Consider the following 18,536-nt stretch of genomic DNA (forward strand, 5'->3'; position numbering starts at 1 on the left):
TCTTCTAGAAGCATATGATTTTCTGCAGTCTATCCTTATTTTGATATATTTTTGTTAAGGTTAAGAATAATAACAAACACAGTAAATAGCCTTAAAGTCAAATCTAAATGTCTATTTTAATTACAATGAAAAGTAGATGGAATTTGGGTATGCTTTGTTTCTTCTTATTCCTAATTTTATGCACCTTTATTTTATTTCTTTCTCTTAAATTTCTATCTGAATTTTTCCTTTTGTAGGAAAGTGCTTCCTTGGCAGATAGATTGATACAGGTATAGTTTTTTTGTTTTTGTTTTTGTTTTTTTAGCCTTTTCTCTAACTTTACTTCTAAGGAAAGTCCTAAACCTAGAAATTCACATTTTAATGCATGCAATTTTACATGCATTTTCCTAGAAATAATTTTTTGGGCTGGTATAGATGCGTGTAAACTTAATTTTTGATAACAGTGTGTTATCTTGGTTTATTAAACACCTTTTGCACGTTTAAAAGCTAACCTTATTTTAAAGTATTTGTTCCAAAATGTCAATCAGTGGATTCTGTGAAATTAACTACTATACATTGAAAATTTTAGTCCTGCATGTACAACTCAGTAATATTGCATGAATTGAATTTTTATTGACTGAACAAAGAATTGTTCTTAAGATTATCAGGTAAATTTTTTAATTTAGTTTCTCAAAATTTGCTGGAGCGATAATGAGTTGCTGGTTAATAATTACTTAGGCTGTTCTGTTCTCTGAGGCGATTTTTTTTTCTTAACATGTCACAGTAAATAACTAAACCTCACAAAGGCAGTCTTTCTTGAATCTATCCTAAATTGCTTTACACACACACAAATTATGTCCTAAGGGACAAGTGACAAGAGCCCAGGAGGCTGAGGAAAACTACCTCATAAAACGGGAGTTGGCCACCATCAAACAGCAGAGTGATGAGGCCAGTGCTAAACTGGAGCAAGCTGAAAATACCATCAGGAAGCTCCAGCACCAACAACAATGGGTAAGGAGTCTGGTAGTGCTTTTTCTCACCTTTCTCATCCCCCTTCCCTTTAAACTTTTTTTTTTTTTTAAAAGCACAACTTCTGTCCTCTTGTTTTAAGTAATTTTGTTTTCTACTTTAATTGAATTCTTAATCAGTTTTATGTTATGTAATACTTAGGGGTATTATTGTGGTTTAAAGACTCTTTATTCTAACATTCTTTCTCTGTCTATACAGTTTTTTTAGAAATAGGTAATATTTTCGTTTCTTACATTATATTTTAAGTCACAGAAAATAAGTGATGTTTGTCAGATTTGCTTTTTAGGTTTTAGAAATCTGTTTCATATTGGTATTTAGAAATCTGTTTCATATTGGTATTCATATGGTTAATTTCTGAATCTTAACTCCAGCTAGTTCTTGTTAATTGTGCAGATGAAATATCCAACGTGGAGAATATATGTAATTATCTCACTAAAGTTTCAAAAATGTGGGTATTTGTGTCTTATGAAAAACTACAGCCTTAACTTCCTACATCAAGACATCAAATTATGGTTTAAGATACATGCTTATATTTTTCAAGAGGAGAGAAATTTCAAAATGAAAAAAATGAACTTTTAAAAAATTATGTTAACTACTTTAGGTTACTAAACAGCTACCTATTTTACAGCTATTCTGAGGTATCTTTTGCAACTTAGACACCATTTTTCATTGGCAAATTCAGACTAGTGTAACCTTAGTCAAGGATATGAGGGCTAAAAAGAAAAGCCAACTGTTTATTTTTAAAAAGATATTATTTCTTGTTTCAGTTTTCTGTTCTCAGGAGTTGGATTGTAACAGGAGTAGGCAGAAAAAGTTATGTTAAATCTAGAACTCTCTATGGGTCAGAAAGGCAAATAGAATGACTTCAAAGTTGGATGTTACTTTTATTCAGTAAAATTAAGAAACACCATAATGAGCTGGCTACAAATATCAGAAAACTGAAAGCAAAAAGAAGAAATTGACAATTGAAAAAACCATAAAATAAATTTTTTCTATTATGTTAATGGAGATCATTAAGAAAAATGAATAGTTTGTAAAAGAATACTAAAAAGTTGGGAACTCAAATATTTTGTTATGCATTTGTTATGAAGTGTTAATATCAAAGCATAAAAAATAGAAGAAACAGAATTGAAGGGTTCCTGTTGGGGATTAGGTTAAACTGAGTTATCAGTGTAATGTGATTTTGTTGTAGAGAAAGATAGTATTATGTTTGCATTTAGCAAAAACTACAGTTATAACCCATTAGAATCATGAATTATTGGGGTTTTTTATGTAGTTTTTCAAATATTGAGATCTAAAGGACATAAAAATAAGAATGTTTATAATGAAAAAAGTAAAATGGACAAGCAAAAATGGCTAGAATGAACTGAAGCTTTTGAAAGTAAAATGTAACAAAAGAATCTCTGTGCTGTTTCAGGGACAAGATAGACTCACATTGTGGAACTAAAGTATAACAAGTAGAATGCAGATCTCTACTTTGATTTTGTTTATATTTTTTTCTCACTTGGCAGACATTCTTCTAAACCGGAATAAAATGTAAAACAAACATACAAAGCAGTGATGTACAAAACAGGTGAAAGTAACAGAGCCTTGGTTAAATTTCCAACTTCAAAGCAAAGTGCATATCTCTAGATAATAAAATAATTTGCAAAATACAGGAATATTATCTTTAAGAATTTTAGAAAATAAGAAATACTAAAGACTTTGAGGTGGGGAGAACATAGTTCTTTAAATAATAATGGTTAGATATCTGAAGAGAACCAGTGATTTTGATGATGCTTCATTAAAAATTCCTGGAACAATTAGAAAAATAACTTACTCTTTAAAAGGGAATTTATTATGTATAAGTCAAAACAAACTGACTTGTTTCTGCAATAAACAAAAACTGTGCCATAAGTGCAGTTTTAAAAGTTATTTGTTAGGCACTCTCATGATATCTTTCTAGTCAAGGTAGAGAAATATAGATGAAAGTAGTAAACCTAAGTGGTTTTATATATGATTAACTATATCAAGAGGTTATCCATGTTGAAGCAAAGAGATGTCAGAGATGTCTTTGTCTCCTAAACCTATGCTTCCAAGTATTTTAATGTTATTAAACCCTTATATGCAAGGTATGTTTAAGAATTTTATACATGAAATATTTCAGAAATGTAGCTAATATGTTGCACAATGAATAGATTCCAAAATATATTTGAAGTATATTCAGAATAAGAAACTAAAATAAATGGTTATTTTACAAAAATAAGTCTATAGCCTTGCCCTTAATTTTCAAATTCAGAGAGATGTTTTAGTGATGCTTTATGTAACAAAGACCTAGAAATTTTAATTGACGGGAAATCAGGAATTGGCCAATAATGCAATACAGTTTACCCTCCCCCCCATCCCAAGTAGTCTTCCCAGAAGTATAATGATCCGATTTAATTCTAAGTAGCTTGCAGAAAATTTGTAGTGTTGTTTCTCATTTGAAAACTGAAACCTGTGTGAATTGTTTACACACTTTATTATGGCCAGTGTAGGAAAGGCTGTGGCAGCTCTGGGTATTTTTAGACTATACTAAAGAATACAGACATTTAAAAGTATTTGAGAAGTGATCTTATGGAAAAGTGATTAGCCTTTTTTGATATTGCTTCGGAGGGCAGAATGTGTTTAAGGTCCAAGGATACAAAATCTTATTCATTGGAATTTTGATAAATGGAGTAGTTGCTTTGCAAAGTAGTGAGCATACGAGTGGTAGGAAGTGAACATCTGTTGCTACATATTTTGATTTCAGCCTTCCAGTATAACCTCATGAATTCTTCAGAACTCAGAATAAAGGTTTCAAACCTCTATTCCAGGAGGAGGTATTGAATTACCAATAAAGTCACCCACCACCATCACCCTCTATTGCCAATAGTGTCATTTTGTATGATATAAAGAGCTTTGGATTTCATTTATGGGACTAATTCTAGTCAGACTGTTTTGCTAATTCTGTGACTTTTGATATTCAAGGACTCAGTTTTTTTCCTCTAAAATGATTACATAGGGGTAGATCATCTTAAATCTCTATTTAAGTGAACTTTATTGAAGTATAATTTACATGCAATAAAATTCATCAAGCTTAAGTGTATAGTTTAATGTGTTTTAACGAATGTATCTAGTTCTATAACTATAACCACAATCAAAATACAGAGTATTTCTATCACCCCCAAAATTTTCATCATGTCCCTTTGCAATTCACCTCTCTACTTCCAGCAACCATACTGCTTTCTGTCACTGTAGTTTTGCCTTTTTGAGAATTTCATATAAATGGAGTCATTAAGATATGAGGCTTTTGTGTCTGTCTTCTTTCAGTTAGCATATTCACTCACTTTTTTTCTTTTTGGTAATGTGGTAAAATAGATACAAAATAAAATTTACCATTTAAGTGCACAGTTCAGTGGCACTAAGTACATTTACAATGCTCTGAACAATAACCACCATTTATTTCTTGAACTTTTTCATCATCCCAAACAGAAGCTTTTAATAGGATTAAAAAATAGTTCCCCCTTTCTCCTTCCCCTGGTAATCTCTATTCTACTTTCTGTCATTCATATGAATTTGCCTCCTCTAGGTAGCTCATATAAGTAGAATCATACGATATTTGTCCTTTCGTGTCTGACTTATTTCACTTAGCATAATATCTTCAGGGTCATCCCTGTTGTAGTATGTATAATAATTTAGTTAGTTTTTATGGTAGTTGAATAAAACTCTGTTTTATGTTTATACCACATTTTGTTTATCCATCCATCCATTGATGGTCATTTTGGTTTTCTGCCTTTTGGCTATTATGAATAATGCTGCTGTTATCATTAACACACAGGGATCTGTTTGAATCCCTGTTTTTAATTCTTTGGCATATATATCTGGAGGTGGAGTTGCTGGATCATACAGTAATTCTGTTTAACTTTTTGAGGAACCCATTGAACTTTTTTTCACAATGGCTGCACCGTTTTACATTCCCACCAGCAATGTACAAGGGTTCTAATAAATTTCTTTACTTCCTCACCAACTCTTGTTATTTTCTGGTTTTGGGGAGTTTTATTTCTTGTTTTTTAGTAATAGCCATCCAGTAATTGGAAGTGATATTTCGTTGTGGTACATAGGAATGAATTTAACCAAGAAGATAAAAGACTTGGACTAAAAACTATGAATCATTGTTTATACATCTGTTGATGAAAGAAATTAAAGAAGACATAAATAAATGGAAAGATAGCCTATGTTTATGGATTGGAAGACTTAATATTGTTAAGATATCAACACTACCCAATATGATCTACAAAATTCTGTCTTTTGCAAAAATGGGAAAGTTGATCCTGAAATTCATATGGAATTGCAAGTAGCCCTAAATATTAAAAATAATCCTAAAAGAGAAAAACAGAGTTGAGGAACTCACACTTCCCAATTTGAAAACTTACTACAATGCTAGAGTAATCAAAACAGTATGATACTGTTATGAAGCTAGATATTCAGATTAATGGAGTAGAAATTTTGAGAGTCCAGAAATAAACCCATATATCTATGGCCAGTTGATTTTTGATGTGGGTGTCAAGACCATTCGATGAGGAAAGAATAATCTCTTTGACAAATGGTGCTGAGAAAACTATATAAGAATGAACTGGGACCCCTACCATATACCATATAGAAAAATTAACTCAGAACGGATCTAAATAGAGATTCTGTGGTTTTAAAATAGATTCGTGACCTAATTAGAAATTTTATAGTTTTAAAATAACTGTTTTATGGTTTTAAAATCATATGACATTCTTAGAACACATACGGATAAATCTTCATGACCTTGGATTTGGCAGTGGATTCTTGGATATGGGTTCTTACACACCAAAAGCATTGACAACAAAAAGAAACAGGTAAATTGGACTTCATCAAAATTAAAACCTTTTGGACATTAAAGGACATCATCCAGAAGATGAAAAGGCAACTTACAGAATGGTAGAAAATATCTGCATATTACATATTTCATAGGAGTTTAGCATCCAGAATATATAAAGAACTCTTAAAACTCAAAAAAAAAAGATAACACAGTTTGAAAATGTGCAAAGGATTGGTGCATTACTTATGGTAACCAAGACATGGAAACAACCTAGGTGTCTAATGATGAATGGATAAAGATGGGGGGGGGATGTACACACACACACACACACACACACACACACACACACACTGGAATATTACTCAGCCACACACACACAAAAAAAACCAGTGGAATCTTGCCATTTGCAACAACATGGATGGACCTTGAGAGCATTATGCTAAGTGAAATAAATCAGAGAAAACAAATACCATGTGATCTCACTTATATGTGAAATTAAAAAGAAAAACAATTCATAAATGAGAACAGATTGGTGGTTGCCAGAGATGGGGAGGAGGAGGTGAAATGAGATGAAGAGGAGTCAAAAGGTACAAATTCCCAGGTACAAATAAGTCATTGGGATTTAATGTACAGCATGATGACTGTAGTTACTGTGTTGCATATTTAAAAGAGAGTAGATCTTTAAAGTTCTCATCTCAAGAAAAATTTTGTAACCTTATGGTGACATGTTAACTAGACTTAATGTGATCATTTCGCAATTTAAACAAATTTTGAATCTTTACATTTTATACCTGAAACTAATATATTGTGTCAGTTGGCCTCAAAAAAATTTTTTAAATGAAGAAAGGACTTGAATAGACCTTTCTCCAAAGAGGATATACAAATGGACAACAAGTATATGAGAAGACACTCAGCATCATTAGTCATTAGGGAAATGCAGGTCATGATGAGGTACTAATTCACACTCACTAGAATAGCTATAATAATAATAAAATAACAAGTGTTGGCAAGGAGAGAAATTGGAACCCTTGTACCCTGCTGGTATATATATATATAAAAATATATAAAATGGTCAGCTGTTGTGGAAATTAGTGTTTCCTCAAAAAGTTAAACGTAGAATTATCACATTAAATTATCAATTCATTTTCTAGGTGTGTACCCGAAAGAATAGAAAACTGGTATTCAAACAAGTAAGTGTATACACATTTGTAGCAACATTATCCACAAAAAAGTGGACATAGCCCAAAAGTCTATCAGTGGGGGGCGCCTGGGTGGCGCAGTCGTTAAACGTCTGCCTTCGGCTCAGGGCGTGATCCTAGCATTCTGGGATCGAGCCCCACATCAGGCTCTTCCATTGGGAGCCTGCTTCTTCCTCTCCTACTCCCCCTGCTCGTTCTCCCTCTCTCGCTGGCTGTCTCTGTCAAATAAATAAATAAAATCTTTAAAAAAAATAAAAGTCTATCAGTGGAAGAATGGGTGAACAAATTGTGGTATATGCATACAATGAAATATTCAGCCACAAGAGGGACTGAAGTACTTACGCATGCTTTACTATGGATGAACCTCCAAAACCTTAAGCTAAGTGGAAGAAGCCAGAGACAAAGATCACATCATATGATTCCATTTATATGAAATATCCAGAATAAGTAAATCCATAGAGACAGAGCAGATTGGTATTTGCCGAAAGGTCGGGGTGAGAAAGGGGTGAGAAACTGCTTAATACGTAAGAGGTTTTACTTGGACTGATGGAAATGTTTTAGAACTAGGTAGAATTGGTAGTTGCACAACATTTTGAATATCCTAAATGCCACCTAATTGTTCACTTTAAAATGATTATTTGAATTTTGCTTCAATACATTGTTTAAAGAGACTACAGAAATGAAGGAATGAAGGTATGTATAAAGTTCGAGGAAATAACACATTTAGTTTGAGTGATTGCAGTAGAAGGTGGGAACAAGGGAGAATGTATTACATCGCAGTGCTGGAACCCATTGGTTAAGGTCAGGGTAAGATCAGAAGCAAGTGAGCTAGCTTTATATGAAGAGCCTGAGAAGAATGAGAGCTCCCTCAGGGATAGGGCTGGGCATGTCTTAATTGTGGTCACATTGAGATAAATATTGGAAATTTAGGTAGCGTAATAGCTAATGAGGGTGACTCCCTTACAGTGAATTTTCAGGAGTGAAGGATCAAGGTGGTCTGCCTATAACTGTTGTATATAACATACTAGTTTCAATTGGAGAAAAAGATGGAAAAAAAGATACACTGTGCAAACACTAAGCAGAAGACTGGAGTGTCTGTATTAATATCACATAAAGTGTACTTCAGAACAAGCAACATTTCCTAGAACAAAGAGAAAATCATGATAGTAATAGGGTCAGTTCACAAAGATGTAACTATCTTTTTTAGGATTGTGTCTATTTAGGAATATATGTCTCCTAACGTGTGTGCTCCTAACAATAGAGGAGTGTGAAGATGAACTGATAGAACTAGAAGGTGAAATAGACAAATCCACAGTTATGGTTGGAGTTTTCAACCATACTGTCTCAGTACATCCCTGTCTCAGTAACGAATGAAACAAGTAGCTAGAAAACCAGAATTGATGTAGACGACCTGTGCAACATTATCAACCAAGTTGACGGGCTTGGCCATTTATGTAACACTTTACCTAATAACAGAAGAATACATATTCTTTTCAAATGCACATAGAACATTTACAAAGATCATATTCTGGGCCATAAAATAAATATTAACAAATTTAATCGAAATCATAAAAGTATCTTCTTTGACTCTAACAGCATTCAGTTAGAAATTAATAATAGATATCTGAAAAATCCCCCAAATATTTGGAAATTAATGCATTTTTATCCATGTATCAAAGAGAAGAATCTCAAAGGATTTAGAATATATTGAATTAAATGAAGACACAACATTATCAAAATTTGTAGCATTCCCCTAAAGCAGTGTGTAGTGGAAAATTTATAGCATTGCATGCTTATATTAGGAAAGGAAATAAGTCTCAAACCAACATTCTAAGGTTAAGAAACTAGACATATAGGAGGAAATTCAATCTAAAGCAGGTAGAAGGAATAAGAAAAAAAAAGTAGAAATCAGTGAAATTGAAAACAGTACAAAATGAAAATAGAGGGGTGCCTGGGTGGCTCAGTCGGTTAAGGGTCTACCTTTGGCTCAGGTCATGATCCCGGGGTCCCGGGATCCAGCCCAGCTTCAGGCTTCCTGCTTTGCGCTCCCTGCTCAGTGGGAAGCCTGCTTCTCCCTCTCCCGCTCCCTCTGCTTGGGCTTGCACTCTCTCTGTCTGTCAAATAAGTAAAATTTAAAAACAAAACAAAAATAGAGAAAATTCATGAAACCAAATGCTGGTTCTTTGAGATCATTAATAAAGTTGATAAACTTCTGCTAGACTGATTAGAAAGAGAAGAAACAGTAACCAATGTCAGGGATGACTTTGACTTTTGACAGATGGATCCAAGTTGTCTCATTTTATGAAGTTGTTCTTCATGGTGTTATATTTCCTGTAAAACAGATTCAGTTAAAAAATTTTAACATAAGTAGTTCCCACTATAGTAATATTGAGTTTGATTACCATGCTGAGTTTGGTTACCACAGCCTCCCTGCCTTGTAAAGATAAGGTTTCTTCTATGCAACTATTAAGTAATCTGTTGGGAAATACTTTTGTATCAAATAAATATCTTGTCCTCTATTCACCTTTTACCTAATGGTTTTAGCATCCACTGACTGGGTTTCCAAAATGGCGATTGTCATATTTTCCCCTTTTTTCTACACCTACTAGCTAATGTTCTTCTATAAAGAGACCTTTCTCTTTTTTTCCTCTCTAATCTCTTAGGCTCACTCACTGTGGACTCTCATATCACTCCAGATTCACGGACTAGTGTTTGTTTAATGTTTCATATAATTTTAATGCTGTTGTTATAGTGATATGCCATACTTATTTCAAAATAATATATTTAACTTTTGAGCAGCAGTTTTTAAAAGGTAAATTTTTATTTTTAATTAATTTTGATCATTGATGTTCTTTAAAAGGCATTTCTTTTTTTTTTTTTTTCTTCAAAGATTATTTTAGAGGGGTGCCTGGGTGGCTCAGTTGGTTAAGCATATGCCTTCAGCTCAGGTCATAATCTTAGAGTTCTGGGATCGAGCCCTGTCATCAGGCTCCCTGTTCAGCACGGAGCCTGCTCTTCTCTCTCCTCCCCGCTTGTGCTCTCTCTTGCTATCTTTGTCTCTCTCTCTCTCAAATAAATAAATCTTTTTTAAAAAATTATTTTAGAGAGCGTACACATGCATGCAAGTAGGGGGAGGAACAAAGGGAGAGGGAGAGGAAGGGGAAATAATCTCAAGCAGACGGCACTGAGGTAAAACCTGACTTGGGGCTCGATATCACAGCCCCAAGACCATGACCTGAGCTGAAACTAAGAGTTGGACACTCAACTCACTGAGCCAACCAGGCACCCCTAAAAAGCATTTCTGCAGTCACAAATACTGAATGATTGTGTTTGACAGGTCATTGCTTTCATTTTATGCTGACCTTGATAGCTTGAACCTGATATTGCTGGTTTTCAAAAATGATCTAGTGAATTTATTAGCAAATTTAGTATTTAGTACACTAAATAAGATTTAATACTTAGTATTTAGTAGTAGTACATTAAATATTAAATATCAAACTAGCCATAAGATAAAACCAAGCATTAAGATTAAACTGTTCCTTTAAGTATTTGTTTTACATGTTCCATGAAACCCATAGAAGTAGAAATGATCCAGTGGTATTTCATACAGTTGTGTGTTTGACTCTGACCCTTTTGAGTCTTGTGGGGCATGAATGTATTTTTAGACGATATTTCCTGGTAACCAACTATCTTTGAGTCTTGCTTGATCTATTTAAAAGTTTTTTTGCCCTATACATGAATGCTTATCATTTCAGCTTATTCTGAATAAGCAGGGGGTTTTTTGTTTGTTTTTAAGATTTTTTTTTTTTTAGGATTTTATTTATTTGACAGAGAGAGAGACAGCCAGTGAGAGAGAGAACACAAGCAGGGGGAGTGGGAGAGGAAGAGACAGGCTTCCAGCAGAGCAGGGAGCCCGATGTGGGGCTCGATCCCAGGAACCTGGGATCATGCCCTGAGCCGAAGGCAGGCACTTAACGACTGAGGCACCCAGGCGCCCCTTTGAATAAGCAGTTTTGTCCAGCAGTTTATTTGCTAGGATCAAGCATAAACAAGAATTTTAACAGTTAAAGCTGCTGAGTGCTGAAATTACTGCCTTTTGAAGTTCTCGGGACCTTTGTACTAGGAAGTACTTAAGGGGAGGCTAGAAAAGATTTCTTCTGACATTCCTTCCTTTTCCTATAATTCCAGAAGAAAACATGAAAGAATTATGTGATACTTTTAACAACCAAGTTTTTGGGGCACCTGGATGGCTCAGTCAGTTAAGCGTCTGCCTTTGGCTCAAACCATGATCATAGCGTCCTGGGATCAAGCCCCACGTTGGGCTCCCTGGTTAGCAGGGAGTTTGCTTTTCCCTCTGCCCCTCCCCACTGCTTGTGCTTGCTCACTGGCTCTCTCTCAAATAAATAAATAAAATCTTAAAAAAAAAAAAAGAAGAAGAAAAAGGATTTGATATGAGGGATAAAAACTAATCTTACTTAAAATGAACACACAAATAAAGGTCAATAAACTAAAACCAATGAGTTTCTCAGTGGAAGTTGTGAAATCTTCTAGATAATTTATTTTAGAAAAAGTGTTTGTTCAGCAGCATTAGGAATTACCCCACACCTAATTTACCTAGTGGGTTTGCTTGTCTTTATGAATGTGGAAGTTAATGTTTAACATATCTTCCTGCATTCTAAGCCTTTAGCTCTACTTCAGTGACATTTCAAGATTTTAATTTGTAATTATTGGTAAGTTTACATAAGTCTTTCTAAAAATTCAAATAGAGTAATGACTTTACACATTTCGTAAACTCTTAACACTGTTCATCAATATGCCTATGAATCTGGACAGAAGTTTTCTTCCAAAACTAATTTTGACATTAGTCTATAATTAAATGTTTTACATTCATATGTAGTCATCTTTTCTTATCAGGTTAAATAATAAGTGAGCGTTCACTTTAATGGAAGTAATTGTTTTCTTAACATTTTCTTCAGCATTAAAAAAAATCTTGCAGTTTGAGTATATAAATAAGCAGAGACAAACTTCTGCCTTAAAGGATGTATATATTTTTGAAGATGTTGGGAACAAATCATTTTAAAAGGATATACCAATTTTTCAAAAAAAAAATTCAGTGTGGTAGATCTTTAAATAGTACATCCATATTGCTTGGATTTTTTTTTTAAATAGCTATTTGGAGTGTGTGGTATGGAGGATTACAGACATCTTTTTGGGGTCATATGCTGAGGCTGAGAGCAAGGTACAACTTTTTTTTAAATTGAAGTACAGTTGACATATAATAGTAAGTCAGCTTCAGATGTACAACAGTGATTCGGTAATTCTGTACATTACAAAACGCTCATCGCAATAAAAGTGTATTACAGTATGATTGACTATATTCCTTATGCTGTGCTTTTTATCCCATGACTTTGTTATTTTAAGACTGGGAGTTTGTACTGCTTACAAACATTACCTATTTCACACATCCCACCTCTCCCCCCACCTTTGGCAACCACTCATATTTATGAGTCTGTTTCTCTGTTTGTTGTTACTGTTGTTGTTGTAAGATATAATTTTTTACTTAATTTTTTTCTGCTATGATTTTGTTTTGTGGTACAGAATCCTAGTCTGGACTACTTGCCTTGTGTAATAATAGTTTTTTCAAGTGCTTTAGGTGTGACAGTAGATATGTACCATATTTCCATACTACTATAAATTTTGTTTATTTTTGAAACAAATAGATTTTATAGGTTATTTTTGCAACATTTAGTTACCACTACCTATGCTTAACATACAGTATATAATAGAGGGTTGTTATTGTTATTTAATCAAAGCATAGTTGACATATTAGTTTCAGGTGTACAACATAATGATTCAGAAATTCTATGTATTATGAAATTCTCACTACAATAAGTGTAGTTATCATTTGTCACCATACAAAGTTAGTATTATTGACTGTATTCTCTGTACTGTACTTTTCATATTGTTATTTTTTTCTTTCCTTTTTTTTGGTGGGGGAAGGACAGAGGGAAAGGAAGAGAGAGAATCTTAAGCAGACTCCCACCCAGCATGAAGCCTGACACGGGTCTCAATCTCATGACCCTGAGATCATGACCTGAGCCGAAATCAAGAGTCAGATGCTTAACCGACTGAGCCACCCAGGCACCCCATATTGTTATTTTTAGAACCCAGAGTTGACTAGGTCATTTATTTAGCAAATATTGTTTGCACACTTACTATGAAAAGCACAGTTTAGTTCTGACAGTACAGTAACAAATCAGTCAGACTTTCTGGCATTACTTGTATATATTGAGATAGATATTTTAAAAATTAATCCCACAGTTAGTTATTTAATTAGAGTTGTGATAAATACTATAAAAGAGAATATAGAGTTCTATGAAATGTGAGGGTTCCTAAATAGGACATATAATTATTAGGCTTTGAACTTAGTTGCTTAATTTATAATTAAATTTAGGGAATATTTGATACATCTGTGTAGACAATCCTTTTTCCAGTTGGATTTTTTTTTCACTTCATAATACAAGAAATCTCTCCAAATAAAAATTTTTGCTTTTCACTGTATCACTCATATATCCTTCAAATATTGAATGTGAGAATTTATTTTTTTGTTTTACTCAAAACACAAGCAAAAAAGATTTCTAAGGGTTTTACTGTAACTCATCTTACCTTTGTAACTTTTGTAACACCAGAAAAGCATATGGGATTGAAAGGCGGAGACTTCACCTACTAAAAACAATTTCTATTTCACTGGAGTGGGATTGCTGGTATCACAGAAACATTAAGAGATCCATTGACTCAAGTGAACTTGATGTTAAGTGTAGAGAAGTCATTCATTATTTATAGACTTTTGAATAAATTGTTCCTTGCTGGCTTATTAGCCATCGTAATTGTAGCAGTTTTCATTTGATAAGTCATATATTTGTCCAGGTTACTAATGTGAATATGAAATAAATTTTTCTAAGAATTTATTATAAGAATGTTATGTAAGATGTTTAGGGTTTTTTTAGATGCTTAGATTTTTAATACTATGCCATTAATTCTTAGAACAGTACATATTAAAATAGTATATTAATCTCTTAAAAATAATATTTCAATCCTTATATGGCTTAAAACTAAAAACAAGGGGTCTGTAGTCCATACTCCAATTAACAGAGGTGCCAGTTGCTGTGTGACTTTGCTAGGTCTTTTCAGTTTCCTTATTAGTAAAGTAGAAGTTGTGGTGAATGTTGATTGAGAGTACAAAGCACTTAGCGTGTGCTGGCCTCATAATGAAGACTCAGTAGATATTAGTTGCTGTCATCATCGCCGTTATCATCATAAACTTAAAAAAAAAAACCCTGTTTTGTAGTGAGTGGAACAGGAACATCTTAAACAGCAGCATCAGGAATGGTCAAGGTTTGGGCCCCGTAGGATAGCTGCTATTAAATCTCTGATATTCTCTTGCCTTTTCTCATTCTTTTCCTCACCTCAAGTCAACCTCATAAAATCCCAGTTTTTGTTTTGGTTTGTATTTAAATTTTTGCTATAATATTGGTTTCAGGATTTTGATTGTTTTGTTTTTGTTTTTTCTTTGTCTAATTGGTCTGGGAAAACTATAAAAAGAAGTAGACCAGCCATGCTAAATTCTCCTAAATAGACATGGAACTGGGAATTTTTGCTCCTCAGTGTTCACCTGTTTCACAGCCCCTGCCCCTCATGGCACTTCCTTCTGGTAGGGAACTGGCAGTGCCCTTGTGTGCTGCAGGTTTTTTCAGGCTTTGTGGTACCAGTCACCTTTCCTGACATCTCTTAAAGGCTTCACAAGAACAAACAAAGAAAACACCCTGTTTTATAAATAACATTTTCTTTTTTCCTGTGTAAAATTAAAAACAACAACAACAACAAAAATGGAAACAGGTAGTTTACAGTCCACAGCAGCATATTTTAACATTGTCACTTTGATGCCAATTCTTCCACTCACTGGTTTTGTGTACTTAGACAAGTTACTTAACTTCTTTGTGCTATAGTTTGTCCTGTGTATAATAGAGGGTTGTTAAGGTTTAAGGGAGTTGGTACTCTAGGGTAATACCTGGCACATAGTGAGTGCTCAGTAAATGGTATACCTATTATTAGGATTTAGTATTAACATTATTCCATTATTATTATTCTGTCAGCTTGCTTGGCAAATGTCATAGGCTGCTAGTAATAAAAACCAAAACTTAGAGCTAAAACTGACATGGCAAAATTTTTAATAGACTAAACATTGACAGAAGTATCACTTCCTGACTATATTGAGATCTGCAAAAATTTGAACAAAAAAATTTTGAACCAAGAAAATTGGAAATGGTAGAAATAATGACCAAAAAAGGATTCAGTTGCAGAAACTCTAATGGGTCAAATTTGAAATGGACCAAAACTCAGACAAAAATAAAACTTCTAAATCACTAAATTTAATCTTTTTTTTTTAAGATTTTATTTATTTATTTGACAGAGAGACAGCCAGTGAGAGAAGGAACACAAGCAGGGGGAGTGGGAGAGGAAGAAGCAGGCTCCCAGCAGAGCAGCGAGCCTGATGTGGGGCTCGATCCCAGGACCCTGGGATCATGTCCTGAGCCGAAGGCAGATGCTTAACGACTGAGCCACCCAGGCACCCCTAAATTTAATCTTATTTGTAAAATTTATCGTACATTAGTCAGGTTCTCCAAAGACACAGAATCAGTAGGGGAAACACACACACACAAACACGCACAAGGTTTTATTGAGAGTAAATGGCTCGTGCCGTTAATGAAGGCCGAGAAGTCCCATGTCTGCCATCTGCAGTCTGGAGACCTGGCAAAGCTAGTGGAATAATTCTAAAGTTCAAAGGCCAGGGAAACTGATGGTATAAATTCCAGTGCAAGGGTAGGAGAAGAACCATATCCCAGCTCAAGCAGGCAGGCAGGCAGGAAGTGAATCTTCCCTTCCTCCACTTTTTGTTCTATTCTAGCCTTCAATGGAATGGATGATGCCCACCCACATTGGTAGGGCAATCTACTGAGTCATCTGAAAATACCCTCAGACACACCCAGAAGTAATGTTTAATCTGGGCCCCATGGCCTAGTCAAGTTGACACAAAATTAACCATCATAAGTCCAACCTTTGTCAACTTGGCAACCATGTGCATCTCCTTAAACCATGCTTAGTCTCCACATAAAGACAACAAGGTCATAATTCTGCCTAACATGATACAGTTAGCCTGTGCACAACTGAAAATGCACTACTGCCTTCCCCAGAAGAGTCTTTCAGTGATGTTTCTTGATGTCTTATAACTTAAATATTGTGATGTAAAATTAACAGTAGTTAAATACTTTGATATAAAGTCAATGCATCTTATATATAAGGAAATAAAAGAGGAAAGAAAACACACATACACACATAACAAAATTAGAAGGAAATACATATGACAGTTCCAGTCCTCATTTCTGTTATGTGGTCATAGCTACTGTTGATAACTGCCATCTTCCACTACCTACTCTATTCCCTATGCTTTCAACAAGCACTTCAACTGATTCTTTGTCTGATGAGGAAACCCAGACCTTCATTCCTGAGGAGTCTGGACCATTAGTAATACTTCATAATTTTTCATTGACTTTAATCACAGGGCATGATAATAACTAAGAGATACTCTAAAGGATCTTCATTGTTCCACACATATTCTTCATTTCCACCTCTCGATTCCTGGATTTTTGAATTTTGATTACGGGAGAAAAGGCACCATATATTGGACACTGATTCAGAGCACATTCATCATTCTGGAGAACCTTGCCCCAGCCCTGCAAGATATTGCCATTTGCACTGTAATTTAGTCTTCAGTAGGTCATTCCGCCATTCTATCAAGTCAGCTGCTTCAGAATGTTAGGAAACATGGCAAAACTAGTGAGTTCCATTAGCATGGGCCCATTGTTACAATTCTTTTGATATTAGGTGAATTTTTTGATCAGAAGCAATCCTTTGTGGAATACCATGACAACGGATAAGGCCTTCTGTGAGTCCATAGATAGTTGTTTTGACAAAAGCATTTATGTGCAGGGGAGGGCAAATCCATATCCAGAGTAAGTATCTATTCCAGTAAGAACAAAATGCTGCGCCTTCCATGATGAAGTGTAAGCAACCTTCCACCAGATAGCTGTCTAGTCACCCCAGGGAATGATGTCATAGAAGGGGCTTGGTCTTTGCTGCTGGCAGATTGGACTCTTAGCAGTGGCTATAAATAACCTCGATGAATGGATGTCTGTGTTGCTGAGCCCACCACGCATAACCTCCATCCCTCCCACCATGGCTGCTTTGTTCATAAGCCTATTGGATAGTGATGGGTGGCTGAGGAAGGAGGCTGACTGGTATCCACAAAATGGGTCATCCTATCCAATTGATTTTTAAAATCCACTGTGGAGGTCACCCTTTGGTGAGCACTCCCATGGGGCACAAATAAATGTCTTCATGTTTTTTAGCCCATTCAAAGAGGTTTGTCTCCATCTTCCATGGATTTCTTTGTCATCACTTTTCCCTTCCTCTACATTAAACTCACTGTGGGCCACCTTATGGTCCATGTTTCAGCCAACCAAACAAATGCTAGAACCTTTTCTGACTCTCTAAGTTGCAACACTAAATGCAGAATCTCTGTTTAGTGAGCCTGTATGAATATTAAGAACTGATTCCCATGAAAGCACTTTTTGTCCAGTAAAAATGCATATGAATATAATTGGACAGGGCTAATTGCCATTTAGAAGATTGATCATTGGGTGGAATTGACTTAGTGAAGTTAGGTTCATTCTGAATACTTTATGCTTATGCATACAGACTATGTTAGATAGTAGCTGAAGTCACATAGGATGAATCTACAAAATAAGAAAACAGAAAGATTGACAGAAAACACAATATTGAAACCCTAGGGACAGGTAGATACATACACATGTACATATAGTCATACATATCTATATGAAGTAATAGAATTGGCAGAGGCAGCAGAGAAGATAGGTAGTAGAATTAAGGAGGAGTAGCACCTCAAAATCTAAAAAGTTTTAAGACCGTTCAGTTGTGTTAAATTCCATAGACTGTCTAGTGGAAGTAAGAGCTGAATAAAAGAGCTTACTTACCATTGAGTTTTTATATCATTACTGCATATCGATGTTGTTAATGATGAGAGCAGTTTCAATATGGTTGAGAACTAAAGCTAGTTTACAGTAGATTGAAGAACAACCCTCAACTCAATGGGAAATATGGAAGGAGAAATAACATGTGTAAACTATGGAATTTAGAATTTAGCCCTTGAACAATAGAGGGCAATTAGAAGTTTTGTAAATTTTATTGATAAAAATGTGTTTCCAATATTAGTACAGTTTTTTTGGGGTTTTCTTTGCTGCTTGGTTATATCAGATGGTTTCTACTAGATCCCGTGATTTTTTTCTCATATGAGCTGTCTGGGCTTGGTATTTTCCTGGGGATCTCATAATATAGAATCTTGGCAA

At 34.7% G+C, this 18,536-nt stretch overlaps 1 protein-coding gene across 7 annotated transcripts in view; it reads left to right on the forward strand.

Moving 5' to 3' along the window:
* EVI5 (ecotropic viral integration site 5) overlaps positions 1–18,536 on the forward strand; it is a 191,567-nt gene that overhangs the window by 91,225 nt on the left and 81,806 nt on the right. For 6 of the 7 annotated variants that reach the window (XM_026497609.4, XM_044383643.3, XM_057310462.1 and 3 more), the window contains 2 exons: positions 237–269; positions 844–990. The exons of the other annotated variant lie outside the window; for it this stretch is intronic. In XM_026497609.4, the coding sequence (XP_026353394.1) occupies positions 237–269; positions 844–990 (180 nt within the window). The remainder of the gene's footprint in view (positions 1–236; positions 270–843; positions 991–18,536) is intronic. 7 annotated transcript variants of the gene reach the window in all.

The sequence above is a fragment of the Ursus arctos genome, unplaced genomic scaffold (assembly GCF_023065955.2).
Source record: "Ursus arctos isolate Adak ecotype North America unplaced genomic scaffold, UrsArc2.0 scaffold_12, whole genome shotgun sequence".
Lineage (NCBI taxonomy): Eukaryota > Metazoa > Chordata > Mammalia > Carnivora > Ursidae > Ursus > Ursus arctos.